The sequence below is a fragment of the Monodon monoceros genome, unplaced genomic scaffold, assembly GCF_005190385.1.
Source record: "Monodon monoceros isolate NGI ecotype Baffin Bay Population unplaced genomic scaffold, NGI_Narwhal_1 Super_Scaffold_5, whole genome shotgun sequence".
Classification (NCBI taxonomy): domain Eukaryota; kingdom Metazoa; phylum Chordata; class Mammalia; order Artiodactyla; family Monodontidae; genus Monodon; species Monodon monoceros.
Window position 1 is genome coordinate 70,383,376 of NW_021703782.1, and position 27,298 is coordinate 70,410,673.

Sequence of the window (27,298 nt, forward strand, 5' to 3'; positions counted from 1 at the left end):
TAAGGAAAAAACCTTTAGAGTTAGATATTCTTTTAATAAGGAACTGGTATTATGTGTTTGTTTTAGTAATAATATGAATTTTACAATTAATTATATTTCTATTTTTTCATTGACTCCAGGAAGCTATTATTCAAACTTTCAAACAGAACACCACTTTTACTCCTCCAAATTTATTTATTTGTATGTTTCCTGACTCTGACCCTTTTTTCTGTTTTGTCATATTTACATGCATTTTTGTAAACCACTTCAAATATTCTATGGAAGAAGAAAGGACACAAAAAATAAAATAAATAATAGATGATAGATAACTGACCTATGCAAATAGATACTACATTTAATATAAATATAGAGATCTAATAACAATGAGAGTGTATACTATATGATTCCATCTACATAATATACAAAACAGACAAAAACCAATCTCTAGTGTTATGGGGGACACATAGGGGTGGTAAAATTTAAAGAAAAGCAGGAAAGTGTGTGCCATAAAAATCAGAATATTGGTTACCCTTACTTAGTTAGAGAGGGAGTGAGTGGTGATGGGGAGGGGCACAAAGCGGTCATCTTGTTCTACTTCTTAACCTGGTTAATTGTTAAAAGGGTGTCCCTTTTGTGATATTTCACTGAACTGTATATTTATATTTTTATATTTATGTTTTGTATTCTTTTCTGTGCATGTATTATACTCCATGAAAGGGTTAAACTTATATATATAAAGTGGACAACCAAAAGATGAAAATAAAAACAAATGTTTGCAAAATACGAAAACAAGGATTTCTAAAAGCTAAAAAAGTGGGGGGTTATTATTGGAAGAAACAATGTTCAAATTCTGGACATTAAGAATATGGTAGGGGTGGGCTGGAATGAAATGGAAATTACAATATCATAGTACCAATTAAATCAATATAGTCATAAAAACAGAAACTATATAAACAATCTTGCAAAATTCATTTTATGACAGGATTTATTGAGGGTCTATTATATGATAGGCACTGTTCCAGGCACCAAAGATAAGAACAGTGGAACAGTAGGCTGAATCTTTTGCACATTAAGGAACACACAGAAAATTAGATTTTTTTTTCAGCCCACCAGGCTAGGAGGCATACTTAGGGTCCTCTCCAAGGACTGAGGGGATCAATATCTTGGCCCACTTGAAATCCACTTACAGCACACCAGTGTGCCTCAGCATGATGGATTTTAGGATATGATCATGAGAATGAAAGGCAAAGAACAATCAAATTGATTAAGTACTTAGTTTGGAGTATATTCAGATTTTTTTGGCACAAAGTTTATAATAATATATCTTCCATAGAGGTCCAATTATGCTGTTTTTAAAGATTCTTTGAATTCTTGACTGTAACTATTTAACCCTCATGACATCTGGAAACATTTTTCAAAATTCTTTATGGCAAAGGTGTGTGTAGAAATTTGCATCCCTTCAAGACCTAGAAGAATGCATAATACATGTTCTAGACATGTGTGTCAAATTAATGATCATTCTGAGCACCCCAAAATACAAAATAATATAGCTATTTCCAGAGAAAACTCTTTAGAAAGAATTATGTTATGAAAATAATGAATCCTAAAATTATTTATAGGCACATAAAAAAAGTTCCCTTTAAAACTTCCCTGTAGGTTTGGTGTTAATACATGATTGGAAAACTATAAAATCTAAGTTGTTTTTTGTTTTTGTTTTTGTTTTGCGGTACACGGGTCTCTCACTGTTGTGGCCTCTCCCGTTGCGGAGCACAGGCTCCGGACGCGCAGGCTCAGCGGCCATGGCTCACGGGCCCAGCCGCTCCACGGCATGTGGGATCTTCCCGGACCGGGGCACGAACCTGTGTCTCCTGCATCGGCAGGCGGACTCTCAACCACCGCGCCACCAAGGAAGCCCTAAAATCTAAGTTTGAGCTTAGTGAACATAGCAAAATTCGACTTGGTTCCTTTCTTATATTTATTAAAGGTTCAAGAGGTTTTAAAAATTGGCCCATTGCCCTTCTCACTCTGAACATTTCAGTTACCTTTTTAAAGTCAAACTCCTCTGATCATAATCCTTCTGTTCCCTTTTGGCCAAACGGTTCAGTGATGTTTCACCTCCCTTCCACGTAATGTATACATGCATATGCACATGCACACACTTTGGTCAAAGGTCCCCAGAGCCCTCTTTCCACTATAATAAGACACCCATGTCTACTACCTCCCAGGCTTCAGTGACTCTGGCTTCCTCATGACAGCGTCTGTATTGGCAGTCTTCACAGGTAGAGGCACTGTATCCGTTCAAATTCCAATTTCCAAGCAACAAGGAAGTGATGTCCCTATCCTGCCAGCTTTCCAGTGCCATCTCAAGCCCAAAGTTATGAAAAATATCTGATGATAAGAAAAACCAAGGTACTTTACCATAGTTCTTATTCTTGGTAGCTTTGAAAACTAAAACTAAGGTAACTAACAAGAGGGTCTGCATCCCTTCTGATTCTCTAAATCCGAATATCATCATTGTTATCCTCCTCATCATCGCCAACAACAAAATCATATCTTTGTTCCAATGTACTGCAGTTTGATATTATTTTATTACTTATAGAAAATCACGATGAACTATTCCTTGGCTACATTTCTTTCCTACTAAACAACACTTGTATTTTTTTTGAACAATAAACCAAACTTCTTAGTTTGCAAAATGTTTAAACAGCATATTCTCTAGTGTTTGCCTGCACCACGTATTTGCACTGCCAAACAACTTCCTTCTTGGCCGAGATCCCCGATCGCCTTTATTTCCCTTCTGCTCTGTCATAAATAAATGATTGCGCTGACTTAGTTTACTTGAAGGCACAGTTTCCCAGAGAGCAGTTTTACAGATGTCCAGAGCCAGAAAAGTATTTAAAACAGGTTGACTGGGGCCGTTGGTTCTAAGACATTTGTCGGAACTATAAAAGTCTAGGACCTTTTTCTCTCCAAATTCTGGTAGTAGTAGAGGAAGCAAAGGAAAAAGGCCTTAAAAGAGTTGTCACGTATTCTTGGGCTTCTCTTTCCTTTTTTAATTCTTTCAACCTGTTAATCACTGCTTTTCACTTTCCTATGTCAAATACTTCTGAGAAAAGTCTTCGTCTACCATGTTCAAGACGGATTGCTGGAAGGAGAAAAAAAGCTTTATACAAAACCCCAAACTGCCCTACACAAGATAATATGGAATTTTTGTGGTTAATTTTGTGGCACCAAAGTCAACTGACAATTTCCAGCTTGGAAACCACTTTTTAGAAGAGATGGGCTCCACTGAGGAAGATGAAAGAGAGATGAGGATAATTGACGATGGTGTGCTTAAAGCAGGCTGGTGAAGGTGGAAAACACCACATGATGGGGGGAGAAGGAGGTGGCAATCTGACCATAAAAGCCCTGCACAATATCACCAAAACGAAGGTGCGTAACTTTGCCATCCAAGCAGTATTATATAAACGAGGCACGTATAAGTACCAGCAGATATTTCCATGTAGGGGTGTGGAATTCTGGCCGATATCCACTCTGTTCTGGAGCAAGAATCACCTCTGGAAGCTGTTAGATGGCCAGAGGAGCTATTCCCACTCCCCAGCAGAAGTGCAGCAGGTCCATTTAATATGCTGATCTGGTGCAAGAGCAAAGATCCTTCATGCCTGTTTCTAAATGCACATTTTTAATATTCAATATAATGCTACTCTTTAACAAACTCTTTACACCCTGCCTCTCTGATGAAGCTTCCCGTGGTCTTGAAAGGGATTGTTAACCCAAGAATGGATCGCACTCTTTCTGCATGAGCGAGTCAAGAGACACTCCATTAAGCCTTCCAGTATTTAATAGAAAGAGTCATCTCTCACCTCTGAGCAGATGAGCCAGCTGCTCGGTGATGAGCTCGGGAGCCTCCTGGAGAATCTCTTTCACCACCAGAGAGGAGGAAGACTCTCGGTACTCAAACCCGTCATCGTCCTGCTCAACTGGATTAATGACCTTGACGACTGCTGATTCTAAAGTTTTGTCCTCACTGTAAAGCAAATGGAGGAGAGGAAGAGGAAGAGATATGGCATGTTTTCTTACTTTTTGGAATTATTTAACCTCTGCTTCCACACAAATGACCTCCTCTTAATAGCCAAATACATATGTAAGTTCACATGACTTATTCTATGTGTTATCACATTTCATTTCAACTAATCACCTCCCCAAGAGTCTTAGAAGACCTTCACGCCTTAGTACCTCTTCACACCTCTTGTTTTGCTGTTGGACATAATAATAACAACAATAATAATCATTGTTATACCTAATATTTACTGAGCTTCCACTACAGGTCAGACACTATAATAAATACTTTCAGAGTATTTTCACATTTTATACCATAAAATGACCCTATTCAATGGGTTCTATTAAAATCCCCATTTTACAATGGGGGAAAAAGGCATGAAAAGGTTAAGAAACATGACTAAAACAACATGGGGAATATAACCAATATTCTGTAAAAACTGCAAATGGAGTGTAACCTTTAAAAATTGTATAAAAAAATAAGATAAAATAAAAGTGACCAAGGTCACATAGCTAGTAAGTAGACTACTTGTATTTAAACTCTATCTAGTTCCAAAGTTCACACATCCAGTTATGGTGCTGGAGGAAAAAATACTACTGGCTTATTTATTTCCACATCATTCTTTTTACATGAGATAGAGCTGGCTTTTATCAAAGGCAGGAAGAAAGATGTGGATAAAACTGTATTCTTTCTGTCTGCCAAAAACCAAAGAATGGCAGATGAAGAAAATGATCTCAATTTGATATTGAAAAACATCCTATTTCATAAACAATCCAAAAACCAGACATCACAACTTCAGTCTCAAAACCAGCACGGTTTCCATTTTAATTGGTTACAAAACTCTCCCTAAGATCTTGACTGAAACACATGTTTCATAGTTCACTCCTTTGGCTTCCTGCATTGTTTTTGTCCACATCTACTTGTGTTATAGTTGGTTTGAAAAAGTTAACATGTAAATTTAGTCAAGCATGCGATCATCCTGAACACTAATAACTGAAGTCAGTCAAATAACCTGTGAATAACTCTCAGCCAGTTGTCAACAAGTGATTGATAAATATTATTCAAAAGAATTTTGTGTGTTTCAAATAACATGGGGATAAAAACAGCCCACACAGGCAGATTATTTTCCAAACTCTTTATAACTGAATGAACTGCATGACTGATTCAGCGTATTCATCCCTAAAGATGCTTCCTTAAGAAGGTTAGATTAAAAATCAGATACTTGTACACGTTTTTATTTCATGTATACTAAGATCAGCGTCCACTGGTGAATGTCATCAATGATCAGCAAATTGGCAAAGTGTGCAAAAAAACTATCATCTCAAACTACTGGGGACTCTTCACTCGTTAGCAACAGAGAGCTTATCAGAATAGGACTCTTTGCAATGGGCTGTAAGGTCCTTGAAAGCAGGGAATTTGTCTCATTCCTCTTTATGTACCTGTAGATTCATGTACCAGTTAGCAGCCCCTAAGGACTTATTGAAGGAAGCAGAAGACCCATGTTCTCGTCCAAACTCTTCTACTAACTGCATGTGGTACTTTGGGCAAGTCATTTGCAACACTGGGTTTCAGGTTTCTTGTCCATAAAATAAGGAGTTCAAATTACATGAACTATCAAAAATCCATCCTGCTTTTATAGTATAATGCTATGAATAAATGAGCCAGTGATCAAAGAGCTTTCATAGCCCATGTACATAATTTTCCATTTCACTACTGAGATAAGAATCTTTCAGTTTTACTTAGTGTTTAATTTCAATCTTCATTATACATTTTCAGCAACAATACATAGGACTGTCGCGTTTGTATAAGAAAGTGTTTGAAATGATTTAAAATTATAATTTTGGTCTATTTTACAAGAACTTTCCACTCAAAGATATCATATTTGAAATGCCAAAGTAAAAACAGAGAACTGGCATAGCCTGAATTTTGACGTAAGAGAAAAAACACATTCCCTTTCCTGTGAATGTCCTTGGCCTTTGATACATCTCCCTAAACTACAAAAATCCTGAACAAGGTAACACTTTGCACAAAAGAACCTTTGTTAAAAGATCAAACCTCCCTCCAGAGCCTCATGTGAAGCCTTACCTCGCCAGCATGTTGCTGCCAACAAGTGTTAGAGATAACTTCCCTTCATTATTTAGCTGGTGCAGATTAATTTCATCTCGGAATATGTGGAATGATTCAGAGATATTTAGCTCTTCTAAAATAAACCTTGTCTCGGTGAAGTAGCTGAATTCAGTTCTTGATATGTTCAGCACGGGCAAACAGAGAACCTCAGGTGGGCTGACCTACCAGGAAAAAAAGTTGACTGAATCACTGACAGCAGCAGGAGGAAAGAATACAACTACATTTTCTCAAACCTGAGGATAACTGGAAGGGGAACCAAGCCTCGCTAAACCACTTGACATTCATAACCAGCTTTTCCTGAACCCAATTAGCAGAGCATTTTCCTTGGGTAACTGGCCCCTAATTTTTTTTAACCTCTTGTTACTCCACATGAAACTTCTCGTGCCTTTCTTGAAATATTTTATGTCTCTTTGCACCCCTTCCACGACTGAAAAATATACATACACATTCTCTTCTTCATAGGAAACAAATTCACATGTCTTTATGGAATCAGCAGAAAATTAGAATGATTACAGCAGGATAGGTCAAGACTGTGGTGACACAGAAGGCCTATATGACCCATCTATACTGGATGCCTGCCACTTGGCTCCAGCCAAATGTTTCCATGCAAAAAATTCAGGTCCAGGATAGGTAAATCTTTCAATTACTCAAGAAAAGCTAGAAATCTTGATTTGGGGGTATTATCTGTGATGTTTAATTGTTCCAATTAACTTTTTAATTAAAAATACTGTGTAGGAGGGGAATTCCCTGGTGGTCCAGTGGTTAAGACTCCATACTTCCAATGCAGGGGGCATGGGTTTGATCCCTGGTCGGGGAACTAAGATCCCACATGCTGCACGGCAAGGCCAAAAAATACTGTGTAGGTTAGTGAAAACTCATATGAGCCAAAACCTGGTCCACAGACTAGCAGGTTGTGATTTCTATTAATTTCTTGTATTATTTTTTAAAATCTTATGTTAACAAACCTCTTAAAAAAAACTGTAGTGATGGGGGAAACAGGAGGTGGGTAGACGTTAGAGAATTTCAGATTCACAATAATAAACTTATTTCTCCATAGGAATTTTAAAAATGAAGGTGCTTTTAAAAATGACTATGAGTCTATGGCAATAAACCCTAAATATTGCTGAGAGAATGTGGGGTTTGGGAACAGTGAATTTTTGCATAAAGTAAATGGCCTTTGTTCTCTCGTCATCACTAGCTCTGTCACAAGCCTAGTATTTATTACACAGTTTTCACATCTTTATCATCCATCTCCCCTTCCTAGCAGGGATTTTTGTCTTTTTTGTTCAGTTATGTTTCTCAGTGCATAAAATGGTCTGGCACAAAGTAGGTAACACATATTTGTTGAGTGGAATAAATGAATCACCTACTGCTATGGTATACAAAGCACAAAGCCATTCCAACAAGGTGGGTTTTATTCTACCTGTCAGGCTAATACAGAATCACAATCATGTAATAATTATTAGCAATTTATGCATAACAAGTTGTTTTTCTTATTAATTGATAGAGTTATATCTAACTCCTGATACTGAAACTTGAGTCAGGAGCCATGTGGCCTGAGGCTATCCTGGCAGGACCTATTCTGGAGTTGGAGTCAGAAAAACTAGGTTCTAGCCCCAGTCTCTGCTGCGTGACTTTGAGAAAGCTATTTTTCTTTCTGAACCTCAGTTTTCACCATCCATAGAATGGGGCTTACCTACCAGAGTGAAAAGTATTTAAACAGTCAAACATGTGAAGCTGCAAACTCTGTCCTTCTCCTATGTGTTAATACTCTGAGAGGGAGTAGCCAGGTTCTCAGGAAAAATTAAAATGGAGATGCAGACCCGTGATAGGGGGCAGGGTCCAGTAAATTAAGAGGAAGACACAGATATTTAACAAATTCCCAGTATGTGACCCATCACTAATTCCATATTGGTCCCCATGCTTAGTAATGAGCCTTAGAAGAGGGAGAAAAGAGGCCACACGTCTCTTTATCTATTTTACTATTACAACTAGTTTTCTCACTCCTTTTGTTGGATGTTATTGTATTCATTTAGGACACTGTAGCTGTTGGTGGTGGTGTCATTATTATTATATAATTTCCTTAAGAGTCCATCCCATGGTCAGTCTAAAAACCAGTCTGGTTCAGTCAACTCTGTGTTCTCAAGACAAGCAACGCCTTTTTTCTAGAAGTCAAAAAACCCAGTTAAATCATTAATCATTAGAGAAATACAAATCAAAACTACAATGAGATATCATCTCACACCGGTCAGAAAGGCCATCATCAAAAAATCTACAAACAATAAATGCTGGAGAGGGTGTGGAGAAAAGGGAACCCTCTTGCACTGTTGGTGGGAATGTAAATCGATACAGCCACTATGGAGAACAGCATGGAGGTTCCTTAGAAAACTACAAATAGAACTACCATATGACCCAGCAATCCCACTACTGGGCATATACCCTGAGAAAACCATAATTCAAAAAGTGTCATGTATCATAATGTTCATTGCAGCTCTATTTACAATAGCCAGGACATGGAAGCAACCTAAGTGTCCATCAACAGATGAATGGATAAAGAAAATGTGGTACATATATACAATGGAATATTACTCAGCCATAAAAAGAAATGAAATTGAGTTATTTGTAGTGAGGTGGATGGACCTAGAGTCTGTCATACAGAGTGAAGTAAGTCAGAAAGAGAGAAACAAATACCGTATGCTAACACATATATATGGAATCTAAAAAAAAATAATAATAATAATGGTCATGAAGAACCTAGGGGCAAGACGGGAATAAAAACACAGACCTACTAGAGGGTGGACTTGGGGATATGGGGAGGGCGGGGGTGGGCTGGGACGAGGGGGGAGGGTGGCATGGACGTGTATACACTACCGGGCGTGAAGTGGATAGCTGGTGGGAGGCAGCCACGTGGCGCAGGGAGATCAGCTCGGTGCTTTGTGACTGCCTGGAGGGGTGGGATGGGGAGGAGGGAGGGAGACAGGAGGGGGGAGATATGGGGACGTATGTATCTGTGTGACATTCACTTTGTTGTACAGCAGAGGCTAACGCACCATTGTGGAGCAATTATACTCCAATAAAGACGTTTAAAAACAAAAAACAAAAAACCCAGTTAAGTCGGGCAGCGGGGGGAGATAAATTAGGAGTTTGGGATTAACAGATACACATTACTATATATAAAATAGGTAAACAACAAGGACCTACTGCATAGCACAGGGAATTATTATACTCAGTATCTTGTAATATCCTATAATGGAAAAGAATCTGAAAATCAAGTGTACAGCAAAGTAGCTGAATCGCATTGCTGTACACTCAAAACTAACACAATATTGTAAATTAACTATACTTCAATAAAAAAAAATAAGAAAAAATTCAGTTAATAAGATTAGTATTCGATATGCATGTCTTAACACAGGCACATTTCTCTCCTCATACCAATTAATCTCCCTTGTAAACTTTGGCACATTTTAAGATAAATTTGATAGAAAGCTGTATGTAGATATCGGAAGATTTTATCTGGTATTTTTGTCAGCTGCTGACCCAAGGCCATTCTTGCCACCTATAGCTCATTCTGGAAGACTGGGTTTCATGTGAATTTAAATCGTTCTAGATCAGCTATGCATACTCTCAGAGTTAAGGATCCAAACAAAATTGGAATAAAACAAATTTAACTCCAGAAAATTAAAAACTGTGTGAAATTGGGAATAGCACTGAGACACTCATAATGTAATTTTTTAGGCTTTAAGGTGAGCCATTAACATGGGCTGATGAATTTATGGAATGGAAATTTTAAGACAGTTTATTTCAAGGAAGGTCTTTTCCACCTCTGGCCCAAGGGAGATTACTGCAACTGAGAATGACCTTGCTGTGCAAAGTCAGGCTAAAAGGCAAACACAGAATATAGATGTGACATGTAATACCTCTATTACTGAAAATTCCAGCCAGTATGCTCTGTACTTCATGTAATGTTCACACAGGTTATTCTGCACATATTTTTCTACACATATTTTTCTACTCCCAAAGGCAAGATTATCCAACAAGAATGGTAAAGGAAAACAAGAAATTCTGATCCTTACTTTTGTCAATTCTCTGAATTTCCATAAAAGTAATCAACTATTATAAAATTTTTATTTGAAAAAAATTGATCTTATTGAAATAATGTTTTATGCAGAGTCAGTAAAAATGACTAGAACAATGCCTAACATGTAATAAGTGACCAATAAATATCGATTAATGGATTATAATACATTATTCTCTGCAACAATAAACCAGAACATGAAAATTTAAGTTTCCTTGTTTTTCCTGAAAATGTTTGTTTTTAAAAGTTATATCATAATTCAAATAAAAAGCATAATCTTCTTTTCCCTCACCTTGTCTAGAAAGTAAGCATATGTGAAGGCAGAAATGAGAGAATCCAGGTCACACGATTTATGTCCAATAACCACATGGACCTTCTCCAAGCGTTTGCTTCGATTCTGAAACAAATCCAAATAAAACATCACAATTTAACAACAGATTAATATAAAGTGGATATTTTTCAATCTTTTTTAAAGTATGCCTTAGCTATGTTTAGACAATTGCAGAAATTCATAAATGTATCATGAAGTTTTATATAAGGACATAAAAATGCACAACATGTTTAACATTCAGAAATGCTCATTCAAATTTTAGTTAATTGTCAGGAACAGAAAACTGTTGGTTCGAAACCTTGGGAGCTTCCTTGGGTGAAATCTGAAACTGGCCCCCATATACAGAAGGCAAGGGGAGATTGAAGAAAGAGGCAGGCCACTCCAGATTGGTAGGTGGCGGGTTCAATATGCAAGGGAACTTACTTACAAGCCTTGTCTTGGGCGGCCACAAGACAAATATATCTCCACACCTGCCCACCAGAATCAAAAGTTTATATAGAGGCCTTAACTGGCTTCAGTGATGTGTGGTCTCAACGACACATTGCTCTCTCGAGGCTGTGTCCTTGAAAATGGTTCCCACTGTGTGATCAGTGGGCAGATTGTACTTCCAAGGTCAGGGGAGGGGGTGAGGAGCCTCCAGTTGCCAGGGTCTAGCTCTCGGGTCAACTGGCAGTCATGTCCTCTCAATGACCTCCTCCAACAAAAATGTGGTTTTATTAAGATCATCCACAATCTAACTTAATATGAACTGTATCTCTGAGTCATAATTTTTTAGTAAAAGATTATTTTGGTCTAAAGAGCAGTTCCATAGTATTCCATATCACTTCCTTATGTAAGATGTTCCTCTCACTTTGAGAGACAGTGACTTTTTTCATATGTCCCTGGCGTGCAACACAATTTGGTAGGAATTTATTTTTTCCTGCCACATTTTGGGTGACAGGATATGCTCTCTCTGCATTACATTCTATCAGTTAGCAAATAAAAGTTGTTGTAACACTTTTCTTCCCTCCAGAGAGAGGACTCTGATTAGTATTATTTCTCTAAAAATACAAATCAGTTGCTATTAAAGGGTGTATATTGTCACCTCTCTGTAAGAGAATACATACTATTTTCTTTCCTGGCTAACTCAATACTTCCTTAAAATTCCTTTACAGAAGGCTGACCTCCTTATAAAATACTGAGTTGGAATTGCTAAAGATCTAATCACTTCCAGAAAATTTCACAACAAAACTGTCCAATAATGATGTGTAGCCTAAATTGACACCTTTATAGTATGTCAGAGATGATACATATGTATACTTCCCCCACTTTTCATCTGTTTTAATTTCATTTTTTAGGACTGACTAGAAAGCCAACTCAATTATAGTACTGCTCAAAAAGCCTACATTAAAAATCTACTGTTCGTGACCACTTCAATAAAAAAGACTTGTTAATCCTTTTTCTACAGAACAAAGGTAAAGGATTATTTAGTAACTTACTAGGCCTCTCACAATGTGTTAGTATGTATAGGGAACTGCCATATCAGACTCAGAAACTAGTTATTCAACAACCAAGCTGTGGCCCAAGGAACATAATAAAGTAAATCTCGGAGGAGGCTCGGTCAAGAGCCTATCAATGTAGAGAACGACGGCAGGATCAATATTGCAGATGAGTCGTCCAGTATGCAATATTGTTAAATTAAAATAAATGTATATATTTTAAAATATATTGACATCTTGATCTGTAGTAAAACAACAGGATTTTTTTTTTTTTTTTTGCGGTACGCGGGCCTCCCAGTGTTGTGGCGCCGACACCGAGGTCCGGCAGTAATCCAGCACGGCGGCGTTGCCCCGCACGGCGGCCTCGCTGATGAACGGCGGCCCCTCCCGCTTGGCCACCACAGCGGCCATCGCACCCGCCCGGGCTCGGCCTCTGCTTTCTCGTGGAGCAACGCGGGGCTGCGGAAAGAACCAAGTTACAGGTGGCGCCCGGAGCGTGGCGAGTTGGGTTCGCGCCGCCCCTCCCCCTGGGGCTGCGGAGACCTCGCACTCCTCAGTCTCGGACCTTCGAAAGATGCTGAAAAGGCTGAGGGCTCGGGGTTGCTGGCGGCACATCTGCATTTCCCGCCCAGACTCGCCCAGTTACCCGGAACCCGGCGGCGGACGCAGTAGCTCGTAGCTCCCTCAGACAGCCCGTGGTAGGGAGTCCCACGGCGCCATCTTGCACTCAAACAACAGGATTTTAAAACGTTATAAACTCTCTGAAGATACTTACAACCACTGCCCTCCCATCACCATCTGTAGCTCCCATTCCTTCCTCTCCCAGCTTCCTTCCCTCGAGCTCATAAATTTATAGCTAGCTCACTTGTACTTTTTGAGGATTCGTCGAGGCTCAGTTCTTACTCTCAAAGCCAGACTGCTTCCCCTGTGCAAGACCGTTAGATATTTTAGAGGTATCTAAAGAAATTTGGCTAAATGAAATTACACTCCATTACAACACAAACAAATGCATTAGGAAATCATATTACTGTAGACTGTTGTTCTTCCGAGAAGCTCGAAGGTCTAAGTAGACATTACCTCATTTCTCCTCCCATATCTCTTGTAAGGCAGACAGTAAGAAGATTAATAACACATTTTATGGGTCAATAGAGCCTGCGATAGGACCAGGATTGTTCCCAGAACCCATGATCCAGTACAAAGAGCCCTGTCTCTTCTGCCCTTCACCATCCACTCCACAATGCCATAATGACTTCAGCATCCACAGAATGAACAGGCATGGAGACTGAGGGAGAAAGAGAATGTTAAATACGCCTTCTAAATACAGCAAGGCTTCAGAAAATTATAGCATCAAAATGACCCCAAAGCTGACCTATCTGCTTTCTTGTCTAGGTTCAGTAACTCCTAGGCACGGCTCTGCATTCAACACTCAACTTGCAGGAAAGAAGACATGGGGGGAAATAAGAAGACTTGTGTGCCAATTCATTTCACAGCCCAAGCCAATCATTAATTAGAAAAAGAAAGGAGCGAAACAGGATTGTGAACCCAAACATGTTGGACCAATTTTCACAATTTGGGAATCTTCTAAAATTATGATTTATTCACCCTTCTCCATTTAAAGAGAAAAAAGCACATATCATCTTACAGATCAGGCTGTAGAAGACCCCAGTACAAATCTTGGAGGGTTACTTTTAGTGCCACATGCCCCTCTTCATGCTTTCTTGTTTGTCTTCTGATTCCCCCTTCTTCCCACACATCCAGTTCCCTAAGAGTCATGACTTCTTCTGGCTCCATTTACTGTGTCTACCATCTCCAGTCAATGCCCCAGCCCTCAGGCTCCAACACTATCTTCTCCCCAGCACCCACCTCCATCAAAATGTACCATTCTGGTGCCCATACTATCAGGGATCTATCTGCTCCTCCACTAGCAATTCCAATAGAGAGTCCATGCCAATGAGTACCCTTGGGTTAATGCGTTACCCACCAAGGTAACGTACTTTCATTTTAAAGAGACCTTCCAGAGATTATGCCACAATCCAAAAAGATGACCAGAAATTTCAGCCTGGCTGAAAATGTTGGACAAGAAAAAAGGGACCTCACAACAAGAAGGTACCTTTGGTGACTACCAATCAGCCTTAAAAATAGTAGGCTCAACCTCAAAAAAATCTTAGATGTTCCAAAGTGCCTGATTCCTACCAAAACCCACTAAGATATAATTAGAGTGTAGCAAAAGTCAGATATCATAGTAACCAGGCCCAGATAGACTCCTGCCTGCTTGGAGGAATAAAACATGAAATTAGTTATATCAATCTTAATATCTATGTCCCTTGATACAGTTCAAATTGGAGTTTAGAGTATTCACAAAGAGACAAATTATGCTCAAATAAAAGTGACATATGTACAATTTTATCAATTCAATTAATCATTGTCATTCAACTAATAAAACCCTGTTTGTGCCAGGCATTGCACTAAGTCCTGGGGATACAGCACTGAACCAAACAGACAAAAATCCCAGTCCCCATGGCACTTTTATTTTAGTGCAAGGAGGTATAAAGAACCAGTAATTAGATTATGATGAATGGAAGAGGAGGGTGCCCTGGGATGAGGCTCACTGAGAAGGTGACATTTGAATAAAGACCCGAAGTGAAGAAGTGGGACCTCCAGTTATCTCAAGCCACGGAAATAGCAGGTGCAAAGGTGAAAGCATGCCCAGGATGTTCAACAAATAATTATTACCTAGTGTATACATTCTCTAAATGTGACTTTGTAAACTCCTAGCCAGGAGTGAATAGATCTGGCAAGGAAATAGCCATCCCCTGGTATTGATACAAGCACACCAAGCCTTAAGGAATCTCAGGAGACAGAAGATTCGTCGTTACTACCTACACCCAGTACTGAACAAGCCCAACACAAAATGGAATCTTGATAATGGGTTGAAATAGATACTACACTCAATTTATACTATACCCTACACTTCCGAATAGATGGATAGAATCTTACTATAATCAATGTATAAAAGAAAACATATTGAATATGCCAGTATTCCGGATCACGATTTTAATGCTTTCAAAGTGTAAATCTATACCTCACTAAAATGAGATTTCTTAATGAAGTTTACTTCTTACCTCTTTTTAAAAGCAGAGAAACACCTAAGCATTCAGATTCAACCACCCGTGAAAGCAAACTGTACTTGTCAGGCAAAAGCACTTTCAAACACACCCACAGAAAACAGACCTGATCAGAAACAGTCTTGCCGTAAGCTCAGCCTCCTCCGTCAATTTTTTCATAACTCCACCCTCTGAGGAACAAGGCTGCTCCTGCCTGGAACTTTCACATCCGGAGCCCCACAGCTAACCTTTAGTCAACAAGCCCTTGCAATACAGTTATACTAGGATTTCTCCATACCCATCCTACCCAACTCTCTTTTCCTAAAAACCCCAGGCAAATGTTTTCAAAAATAATGATTTGAAATGAATTTTGTTTCAAAAACGTTATAGGCAAAGCCTATGAAAGTTGGAGAGTCCCCTTCCTCGCACATTAAAGCAGGGCACATTCCTTAGTCCCTCATCCTTAACCAAAAAGTGAAGATGCGAGAGAAGAAGCTGCTTGAATTTATCGAATCGTATCTCCAAAGAAACCCAGGCACAGAAAACAGTTGGCAATTGACTTGACTACTTCTAACTCCAAGTCAATGAGGGGTCTTCCTTCCTGAAGGCTGGCTCTGGGTGGCACAGAAAAGGGCCCGGTTCCTCCCCCAGAAAAACCCCGTGAATCTATGGCTGCCGTGATTCTAAATCAGTAGACTCACAGGATGGGCAAGAGGAAACCTTACATGCTGCTAATCCCTAGCAATCCCTATGTCCACGCCAGTCACAGTCACCAGGAAAACCAGGAGTGGGGTGGGGGGGGATGCATAAGGAACCACAGCCAAATGAGCAGCAGGGACAAAGGGAGCTGTGGAGCTGCCCAGAACAACCTGGTCTTCCAAAGGCGAGAACTATAAGTCTCTGATCAGCTCTGTCGGATATGGATAAAGTCACATCCTTTGTTCATTTGGTAAATGAATGAGATGCCTCTTGATATCGGCCTTGGGTTTGAGATGATGTCTGCAATTCCTGACCTGCTGCTGAACTTCTCATAATCTTATCATTACCTGGAAGAAGGTTGGGACCCAGAGGGAGCTAAACGCTGGAGGGAATAGCATGGCATCAATCGAAAGTTTAAAAAAGCAAAGGAGAAAAAGCTTATCACTCTGTGCAAAGTCCCCAGAACACAGGGACTTTCCTCATCAACTGAAACCTTTGTATTTTATTCCTTATTTTTGTTTATTTTTCTGGTAAGAAAAGAAATACATGTCATTATAAAAAGTCAGACACAACAAAAATTAATAAAACAAAGATAACAACTGTTAACATATTGTTGAATATTCCACATTTTAAATTTATGCATGTATATTTACACACATACTTTACAAAAATGGGGTACTTCTACTCTTTAGAGACTTCCTTTTTTCACTTAACAGTATACTATGGACCTTCTTCCATGACCAAAACTACAGTTATTCTTCATTCTTACTGGCTTAATGGTAGCAATTGTGTGGACACATCTGTATGTATGGAGGGGTGGCGGGGTTGGTATGTATATACAGAATTCCTGGAATTAGAATACATGCTTCTTCTTTAAATCTGCATGATATTGCCAAATAGGATACCCTGGCCCACTGGCCACCTAGTTTAGTCCAATTTCACTCTAATGGTTAATTAATAAACAATAAGAAGTGGCTGGAGGCTGTAATTGATCTCTTCTGAGAGTTGTACCTCAGGTCATGTGTAAAAGCAAAAACATTTACCAGAATCTACAAATTCAGGACACAGACTTTTTATATTTAATTTTCTCATAAATGTCCAAATTTAACTGGTGACGTACTAGATGAATATAAACCAACGAATTAGGAAAAGGCAAAAAGCTTTCAATGACAAAACTCAAATAATTTTGAGATAATTTAATTGTCTCACTTACTGATAAAATGAAAACCTAATCAACTCAGAGAAGTATATATTGTCTAGAGCCTCCCCACTCACCGCCCTCCTAACCAACCCCAGTAATATTTTCCTTCAGCCTGTCTTTTCCATGCTGAAGAAGGCCCTCTTTTAGTATCTCTCATTTGGGAAAAATGAGGGATGAGAGTCAGTCTGAGCAAATTCAGCTATAAATGGCTCAGACCCTGTGCACCTGTATCCCTTCTAGACTGTCAAATGCAGAGGCCATTGTGGGTAGGCGGTGAGGGGGCAAAAGCTAAACCCACCTATTGCCCAAGACCCTTCTTCTTGGGTGGGCATCTGGGTCCCCAGTTTCCTTGGGGTCAGGATCCTTTTAGTTGGGGCATCGGGTACTGGCTCAACCATTCTTTGTCTTTCTCAGCTGAATCCATCTTCCTCAGCCTGTTTGCTACCGATCTTAAAAACACAATGTTCTCAAAAGGAATGACTTCATATACGGTTTACATACTTCCTCTGGATCATAATAATGATTTGGGCCGGAATTGTTATTTTACTTACAGCATTTAATTTTTTTATATTTTTTTTGTTTAAGATTCCTTTACTGACAATGTCCTCAAAGGACAGTTTTGGGGGACAGCACCATTATTTTTCCTCCACAACTTCAACCAGAAAAGGTCAAGGACAGTCCTCCCAAATGCTTACCTTTCCTGAAAAGCCCCTTTAGGAATTGTCCTACATAGCTTCCTAAGATATTATCATTTTTCAGCCATTCCACTTTTGGGGGAACTGTGTCCATACATGTATTACCAACTGGATGGGGTTACTTTCCTTTTGGTACTGCTTCCTTTCAGCTTAAGTAGAAATCTGTCTGCCATCGTTTCATAGATTTTTATAATCTCTCAACCTTCCTCTTTTCAGACTTAAGAGCTGTAGTCTTTTCCATCTAGCCTCATCTCTGACCTTCCGCTGTCTGTGCCCCTTTGCTATGCTTAGACCCATAATGCATATGTCAAAGGCCTAACCCCCAATGTGATGGTATTTGGAAATGGGGTCTTTGAAAAATAATTGGGTATAGATTTAGTCATGAGGGTGGGGCCCTCAAGATGGAATTAGTGCTCTTATAAGACACCAGAGTGCTTGTGCTCTCTATCTCTCTATTTCTTTCTCTCTCTCTGCACCATGTGACATCACAGGGAGAAGGAGGCTTTTGATAAGCCCAGGTGATGGTTCTCACCAGAACGCAACCATGCTGACACCCTGATCTTGGACTTCCAGGCTTCAGAACTGTGAGAAATAAATTTCTGGTGTTTAACCCACCCAGTCCATGGTATTTTATTATGGCAGCCCAAACTTACTAATACAGACCTCCAAATTGGACTCATTCCAAAATTTAAATCTACCTTTAGAGAAAGCTTGGAAGAGCTTATTTTACTAAATGATTGATGTCAAAGGCAATACAAGGGTTTTAAAAACCAAACGAAAAAGAACACCCCTGCTACACACACATAGAAAACTACACCCATGTCACCTAAGGTTAATTTACTATCAAACATAGAGTTAATTTATACCATCATAGTAATGTAAGTTACTTTATAAAATAATGTATGTTCATTGTAAAATATTTGGAAAATGTAGAAACACAAAGAAAAAAATCCTCAAGACCCAAAATAATCACTATGAACAAAACGTATTCCTTCCAACTTTGTTCTATACATTTATGAGTGTTCTCTTTTGTAATACTGTGATCATATTATATCTAACATTTTGTAGCTTCTCTTTTTTAACAACATTGAGTATTCTTTTAAAATTCTAAAATATAAATGTTGTGATGACCAGGAGTAATATGTGTTTGCTTTTGTAACCCCAGCTGCCCAGTCTATTGCTTTGCACATAGTAGGTGCTCAATAACCATTGAAAAAATGAATAAGTAAATGAATAACTATGACGTTTAATGGATGCAGTATTCATTAATAAGGATCATTATAAATTATTTAGTCAGTTCCTTACTGTTGCGGATTTAAGTTAATTTTTTGATAATGTAAATAAGACTGCAGGGAATATTTGGAACATAGTACTTTTGTGCCCATCTCTAGTTATTTCTTCAGGATAAACTCCCAAATTTTACATTTCTGGGTCAAAGAATGTAGGTATTTTAACGCTTACCAGAAAAGTTGTAGAAATTTACATTTTCACCTACAGAAATACCTGATTTTCAAATCTTCAACTCTGTGTTTAAGCATTATCTTGTTGATAGGTAAAATAGTATCTTAATGTTGTATTTATTAAAATTATAAGGGCGTTAGGTCATTTTTTCATACAGATACTAAACATTCCTATCTTCATACAGACATATTTTTTGTGAATTTTTCACTGTATATCCTTTTAGGATGTTTATCCTATTCTCACTGATGAATTAAAATACTATATTATTAACAAATTCAACTCTGGAAATATTAATAAGATATTACTTTGTTCTCTGGCCTTGGGCATCTATGAAACAGCTTGTTCAATAAGTTGCATTAAGTGTGCAGTAAGCATGAATTATTTAATATGATATTATCCTTTCAAGCACTAAAGAGTAATGGTAGACTCTTTACCATCTTTTCCTCAGTCTACCTACTGTGCTTTCTGAAAATGTTGCAATAATACAGGTCAGACTCTGCCTTGGTCTCTAGCTCTTGATCAGAATGCATTTACTTCTCTTATAATTAGCCTCATGTAAAAATGATAATGCAATTTAAATTTAAATCTAAGGTGCTGAATTTATCATTATTAAGTGTCTTTAAAAGTAGTGAAAATTTTGATAGACAACAGCACCAAAAAGAATGACAGAACTAAGATAATAGATCTTAAAAGTTCTCATCACAAAGAAAAAAAATTATAACTATGTATGGTGATGGATATTTAAATAAAAATAGATTTATTGTGGTGATCATTTCACTATATATTATATACAAATACAAATGATTCGATATACAAATATCAAATCATTATGCTGTATACCTGAGACTAATATAATGTTACATGTAAACTATATCCCAGTAAATATATACATATAGCATGTGATTTAGCTACTTCAATTCTGTGGGAAAAAATGATAAAAGATAAACAACAGAGCAGGAGATAATATGTGCACCATCCTTCTACTAAAAGGGCAATATTCCTAACATACAAAAAGTTTATACACATTGATTTAGAAAAAGACAAATAACCAATGGAATAATCAGTAGAAGTATGAACAGGCAATTAACAGAAGAAAAATGAATAAATGAAAAGAAATTCAGCCTCATTAGTAGTCATGGAAATGCAAATTAGACCAAAAATAAAACGTTTTTTTTTTTTTTGGCCCATCACATTGGCAAAAAATTGAGAGTGCTAACATCCACCGCCGGTTAGATTGTAGGCAGCAGAAAGGAACACAACAACCAATGTGGGAATAAATTGACAGTATCCTTTAAAAGGCAGAATGTTCACACTTTTTTTTTTTTTTCCGGTACGCGGGCTTCTCACTGTTGTGGCCTCTCCCATTGCGGAGCACAGGCTCCGGACGCGCAGGCTCAGCGGCCATGGCTCACGGGCCCAGCCGCTCCGCGGCATGTGGGATCTCCCCGGACCGGGGCACGAACCCATGTTCCCTGCATCGGCAGGCGGACTCTCAACCACTGCGCCACCAGGGAAGCCCTGTTCACACTTTCTGATCCAACTAATTTATTTCACTTCTAGGCATCTATTCTATAGAAATAAAATCACCAATAAATATGGGTACTTTTTAAATTCCTTATTATAATTCAAAATCCATTCTTAAATATGGATATTCAATAAAATCCCAAAGAATGTTTATTGAAGCAGTATTTGTAATGGAAGCAAAAACAAAAAACAAATAAGAAACAATGTCAATATATAACCAAGGAATCGTTGGGCAAATTATGGACTATCCATAAAGTAGAATCAAAGCAACTATTACCAAACAAATGAGTTAGATCACCATCTAATGACCTGGAAAGATGTATTCCAATATTTTTCCCACTACATCACATGGCAACTTCTTCCTTCCTGGGTCCTGCCTCTCAGAAGAAAAGCACGCTGTGGCTTCCGCTTGGGTGACAGTACTGTCTTGCTGACTGCAATAGGATCACCTACTAGGACATTATTGTAATGCAGATTTCTGAGCCCATCCTGATGGTCAGAATTAGTAAGTCTGTAGTAAAGTCTAAGAATACTGTGACTTGTTTGGGAATCATGGCCTTAAAGAGAACCCAAGGTTAGCGCCCAGGGACCATCTGGCTTCTGTCAACCGCAGAATGTATCTGCATTTGGGTTTTGAAAGGGGCTGCCGGAGGTGCTCTAGATTAAGTACAATTTCAGAGGGAATTACTAATGTTACATTACTTAGATTTACTCAAATCTAGAGTTAGAAAAGGGCTTGGGTTCACCCAGTTGAAACCCATCAATGGTTTCCAAAGTGAGGTTGTGGACCTCCAAGTAAGAGAAGAAACCATGTAAACTCTTGTTTACCTCATCCTTTAAAGTATTCTGTTTTTCTAAAAATATACAATGTGCCTTATATGCTAGTCAATTAATACATGAACAGAATTCAGAAATAAATGTATGTCCTCAGAGAATGAACTCAAAAGACTTTTACTAATGCTGTTGTACAACCAAAAAATGTTAGAGACCATTTTTTTATAGATGAGAAACTACGAACTGAGAGATAAAGAGCAGAGGTAAGTAATAACTGTATCCCCCATCTAAAGTCCACCATGGCCCAATATTCTACTTCTGCTGTGTATTACGGCAAAACAAAAGTCAACCACAAAAATGAAAATAAACAGAAACTCTCTTCATTTACTGGCATGTGCAATCTTTAGTTTCTAGTCACCCATGCATTTGGGGGTCAGCTATTCAATATCAGAGATCCAGTTCTACTAGATCAATGGTTCCTTGCAAGTCCTGGCCACATCCTGAACTTGGTATCCCCCAGAGTTCCTAAGGCAGTGAGTGTTCCGCACACAGCTGATGCTCAAATCAACATTTGCTAGTGAAAACAATGATTGGATATAACAGTTGGGCAGAAGAGGGTTTTCAATTTTTAGATCCTTTGTCATGCTCTTATGAAATAACAGTACTATGGACTAACACTTCGTTAATAGCCCACAAGTTAAAAATTGTATTACAGGCTGCAAGTAATCATCCCTCTCTCAAGCTTAACAGATTCTCATTTTGTGGTAGGGTCTCCCTCTGAATCTCTATACACACACACACATGCACACACACACCCCAGAGTATGATGACACGTGCATTCTGCCTACCTCATGGTATAAAGTTCAAAACAAAGCTTTAAAATGATTTTATATAGTGACAGATTATATGACTATTATTCATCACGTATTACTTATCACATATTTTCCCCTTTCCTCTTCTGAATCTATTCCACATTCTAAATTATTCATTATTCTGAAGACATAACTGTTGTAGTAATTTTCTTTTTGATGTCTCAAGCAGTGGAAAGTAGTCCACTGTGGAACTCTGTCAAAACATGACTTGCTATTCGTGGTGTGCGTCAAACGGGCCCAATCCTGGGCCCTGATCCGTTAACCCCCATAGAAGGGTTTAACTGTAATTAGCTACCAGGTGTTACTCAGCTGTGGCCCCAGCACTTAGAGTGGTTAACGGATGTCCGGTGTACAATAATTTTAAAATTCCAGTTTACATGATTTCAAGACAAAAGGGTATTTATTGTATTAGCAATCAGAGCTCGTGGGGTTGCTGCCCCAAAGCACTATTTTTCTAAGGAATTCTAAAACTTCATATAGTGCTTTTACCTATTTTGCAGTTATATCATATCCCTTTCAGTTGACAAAATGTGGAAAATGTGTCATAAAGTTCAAATTACTTCCTACTGTCTATTCATAAATAGGATAACAATAAGACATACAACTGCTTTCCCCAAAGGTTGTTAAGTGTTCAAATCTAGAATGTCCTTTTCATAAAATGCTGATAATTTCTCAAGCCGGGAGGTGAATGTGTGAAGTTTTCTCGGGCTCCTCTGTGGTGTGCGCTTAAAAACATAAATAATTAAAAGTAACTCTGAGAGACTAAGACAAGAAAGCAAAGAGGCTTACAAGAAAGAAGGAGAGAAAGGAAAGAAAAAAAGGAAGAGAGGGACGGAGAGAGGGAAAGAGAGAGAAGGAAGGAAGGATGAGGGAGGGAGGAAGGAGGGATGAAGGGAGGGAAAGCCCTTTTCACCAGGTCTTGGGAAAAGCCTGGGCCCTTGAGTGCACACTCTGGGTAGCTAGTCAGAGCATGTCTTGGTTTCCATCCTTAGAGGTGAATCAGCACTTAGAATTGTACTTGGTAAAAATACTCAACTAAATATCGATTGAAAGGATGGACTAAAGCAATAAATAAGAAGCCCAAATTCTGAGCTCGCGGGCAGCTAAAGCCTGGATTGAGACCAGAACAGCACGACCAGGAAGATGGTTTGTCTCCTTCCTCCTGTACCCTTCACCTCCCTCATCTACCACCCAGTACCCTCCCACGAACACTCACACACGTCCCACGCCCTTTGGGACATTCCTTTTTATCTTTGTCTTATGGGGAGGGGCTGGAGAAGAACAGCAGCGTTTATGATACCATCCAGGCACAACAGAGGAAAATCAAACCCTCTTGGATCCGGAAAAGCCAATCCGTAGCACCCTGACACGATTCCAACGGAATCTTCTGTGATGTAATTGAACAAAGAAAATGTTCTCAGTGGAACTAGGATTTAGGGCTAAATCAGCGAGACGTCCCAGGGCTGTAAGGTTAACTTAGTATCAGGAAAATTACCGGAGAGAAATAAAAAACGGAGAGCCTTCCCTTTGCTTTTCTTTTTGTGGGCTTGCTTTTTTTCCCCTTCATCTTGGCAGCTTTATGTTATTCCTACGCTCCTACGTGCACGTTATCTGAATGTTCATCCTGGCGGCAATAAGTCAAAAACAATTTTTAAAAGGTGGACAAATAGCCCCCAATTGTGATTTCAATCATGATTCACTAGAGCACTCAGACCTGCTTCCATGTTTTTTACTTTCCTCATCCATGGAAAAAAGAAATGCACTTTGAACACAAGGTGGACGTAAATGGGAAGGGGGGTTCTTTAATAACTTTTTAATCAACATATCACGGGAAAACTTAGGATGACATTTAGTAAATATATAACCTGCACTAAGTGTTTCTGTAAAACTTCTGTAGTAAATAACTTATATCAAGCGCAGAGGGAAAATATCCAAAATAACAAAAGGCATGATGACCTTTGAACGACTTCGCTTTACCCGTCATTTTCTATCCATCCAAACACAGTCTCGAGGCTCTCTGCTAATATAGAACCTTCTGAAAAATAGGATGTACGTCTGTGTGTAGACAGGTGTTGCTGGGTTCTGTAGCAGATGTCCACACACACTCTCAGGCCTGTTCCATTTGATCAAGTCCATCAATACGAATGACCCCTTGAATGAGGTGCATATGGGAATAAGGAGGAAGTGACCTTACTGTCAACACCTATGTAGAGACTGAGAAGCTAAATAGCCACCCCCTTCCCCAATAGCTGCACTAGAGGATGGACATGGACTGAGGGAATTCTATAAAATGGAAGTCCCCCCATGTGGGTCATTGACACAATCTCTGCTGGAACAACTCACAGAAGCATCTCTAGGATAAAGCACTTTGTCCAGGGATGCGCAACACCCAAACCACTGAGCTTCGAAATACAAAATCAATCAGAAAAAAAAAAAAAGATGAGAAAGCTATGCTTATGTTACTACTTCTCAAATTTGCCCTAAAGATTAATATTTAGTAATAGCCCTAATTTTTGTTGCTATCTTTCTCACCTTTAAAGTTGTTATAAGTTGTAGGAATTTACTTTTTTCCTTGATTAAAAGTATTTCCTTTTTTACTGGAAACATGGTGATTCATAAGTATTTTAATTTTTCTTTCATTGATCTTTATGGAAAAGAAAAAATAGCCTTCTTAGCTCTACACTAAGTTCCCAGAACTTTCTTTTGTGAGCCTTCCCTCAGATCAGGTCCTCTTAACTGTGTCGCCTCTTTCAAAGCCAGCCGCTGTATGGCGCAGGCTGTCCGGATCCTTTAATTATTTCTTCTCCCTCAGACTGGGAGGGCTGAAGCTAATTAGTCAGGTTTTTTCTCTCCATGATCAAGCCAAGATGCGCTCAGAAGACTTTTCCCAGAAGCTTTGCTTTTCTGCAGTCAGCTTTTTGTTGTCATAAGGAAGATCTATTGCTTTAATACTCACGCGAGCAAATGTCTGTATTTGGAATGGACGTCAGGCAGGTGACACCACACACCTGGCATGTCTGAAACCTTCTCAGACATGACAGTAATGAACAGATAAGTGGCTAGAAGCCGGCAGGAGGAGAAGATGCCTTTCCAGCAAGATGCAGTTATGCAGGTTCACAGGGACATGTACTAGAGATATGCAGAGCAATGACTGTACTTTGCAAAGATGACAGTTTTTAATGATGCCGTTATTTAGTACACTGTGTGTTTTTCGGTGACAGAAGAACCCTCACCTTCCAAGTGACCTCTCATTCTCTCTCACTGTCTCTCAATATTTTGCAAAATAGAAAACTTTTCAAACCTAAACAGTACCTGGCACAGAGTAATTGGGTATTCAATAAAGATTTATTAAAATACGTGTCTCGTGACACAGCATAATGCCGTAGGATATAGATGTAGATGAAGATAGATATTAAAATATATGCATATGTATTATTTCATGTTTTAAAAGCATAAACATGTTAACATTAACTAAGTATCACCCTCTGAGAACAAGCTTTTCCAGTGAAAAGTTTCCAGTTTTCTAAGCGTCAGATCCTTCCAACCCTGGGATAACATGATTTTATGATTCTAAGTACTAAATAACCTATGTTTCAGTTGCCCAGACATTTTCCCTTTGCTCTCTTCTGTTGAGAGAATTGCCCGGAGTCTCCAAACATAGCCCCTCAATATAGAAAAATTTCAATATATCCATTTGAATTTTACTTTTGCCATTTAAAGGTGCATCATCAACTGAATAGATTATGAAAAAGTTACCCTTAATACAAAATATTTGAACAAAGTTTTCTGCCTTGTTATTTTAAATAATCATGTAAAAAAAGAAAGGTGTTATATTAGAGGAAGATTTCATTATTTTAATTTTTAAATAGGTGTCACATTGAACTTTCAATAAAAAATATATATCCAGAGAATGACGAATGAGGAAGGTTTAAAAATATTATGGCAACCTTAACAATACATAATAAAAATGCATCAGACCGCCAAATCTTTCACCATAATAAATAGCTGTAATATGGATGACATCAGCTTTTAAAATTTTTCACTCACCCTGTAAAATAAATCTTTGTTCATTTTGGGCTTGTGGCTATACTCAATGATGAATTATGTACAGCTTTTAATTAAAGACTCAAATTTCCTTACCATTTTATTTTCCTTAAGAGAGTACTCTTTCTGAGTAATTTCTTTAGCAGAAGTTTAAAAATTCAGTAACAACAAGAACATTACATCCAAATTTCTTAATACTGTGGTGTCTGCTCTGAAATGTCCAAATATTTTAAAGTATTAGTAACCTAACACTTATGCCAACCGCAAACCCACTGTCCTATGCATAGATGCGAAGCTTTCGGAGGTACTGATGTAGAAGCAAATAGCCTTATTAGAAATACTTGTCAGTTACTCACCAGACAATTGGAGAAGTGAATCTATGGTTTGAAGACCCAAAGGAGGAACAGCATTTTAGCAGTGACCTTGAACTCATTAAGAAAGTATTGTTTGGATAAAGAAGATGTGGCATATATATACAATGGAATATTACTCAGCCATAAAAAGAAACGAAATTGAGCTATTTGTAATGAGGTGGATAGACCTAGAGTCTGTCATACAGAGTGAAGTAAGTCAGAAGGAGAAAGACAAATACCGTATGCTAACACATATATATGGAATTTAAGAAAAAAAAATGTCATGAAGAACCTAGGGGTAAGACAGGAATAAAGACACAGACCTACTAGAGAATGGACTTGAGGATATGGGGAGGGGGAAGGGTAAGCTGTGACAAAGCGAGAGAGAGGCATGGACATATATACACTACCAAACGTAAAATAGATAGCTAGTGGGAAGCAGCCACATAGCACAGGGAGATCAGCTTGGTGCTTTGTGACCACCTAAAGGGGTGGGATAGGGAGGGTGGGAGGGAGGGAGA

At 38.6% G+C, this 27,298-nt stretch overlaps 1 protein-coding gene across 1 annotated transcript in view; it reads right to left on the minus strand.

Annotated features, from left to right (window-relative positions):
- The window catches only part of PRUNE2 (prune homolog 2 with BCH domain), a 259,577-nt gene that overhangs the window by 199,694 nt on the left and 32,585 nt on the right, over window positions 1-27,298 (minus strand). The window contains exons 2-4 of the mRNA XM_029201650.1: window positions 10,534-10,638; window positions 6,125-6,327; window positions 3,843-4,006 (exon numbers count right to left, since the gene is read on the minus strand). Of these exons, the coding sequence (XP_029057483.1) occupies window positions 3,843-4,006; window positions 6,125-6,327; window positions 10,534-10,638 (472 nt within the window). The remainder of the gene's footprint in view (window positions 1-3,842; window positions 4,007-6,124; window positions 6,328-10,533; window positions 10,639-27,298) is intronic.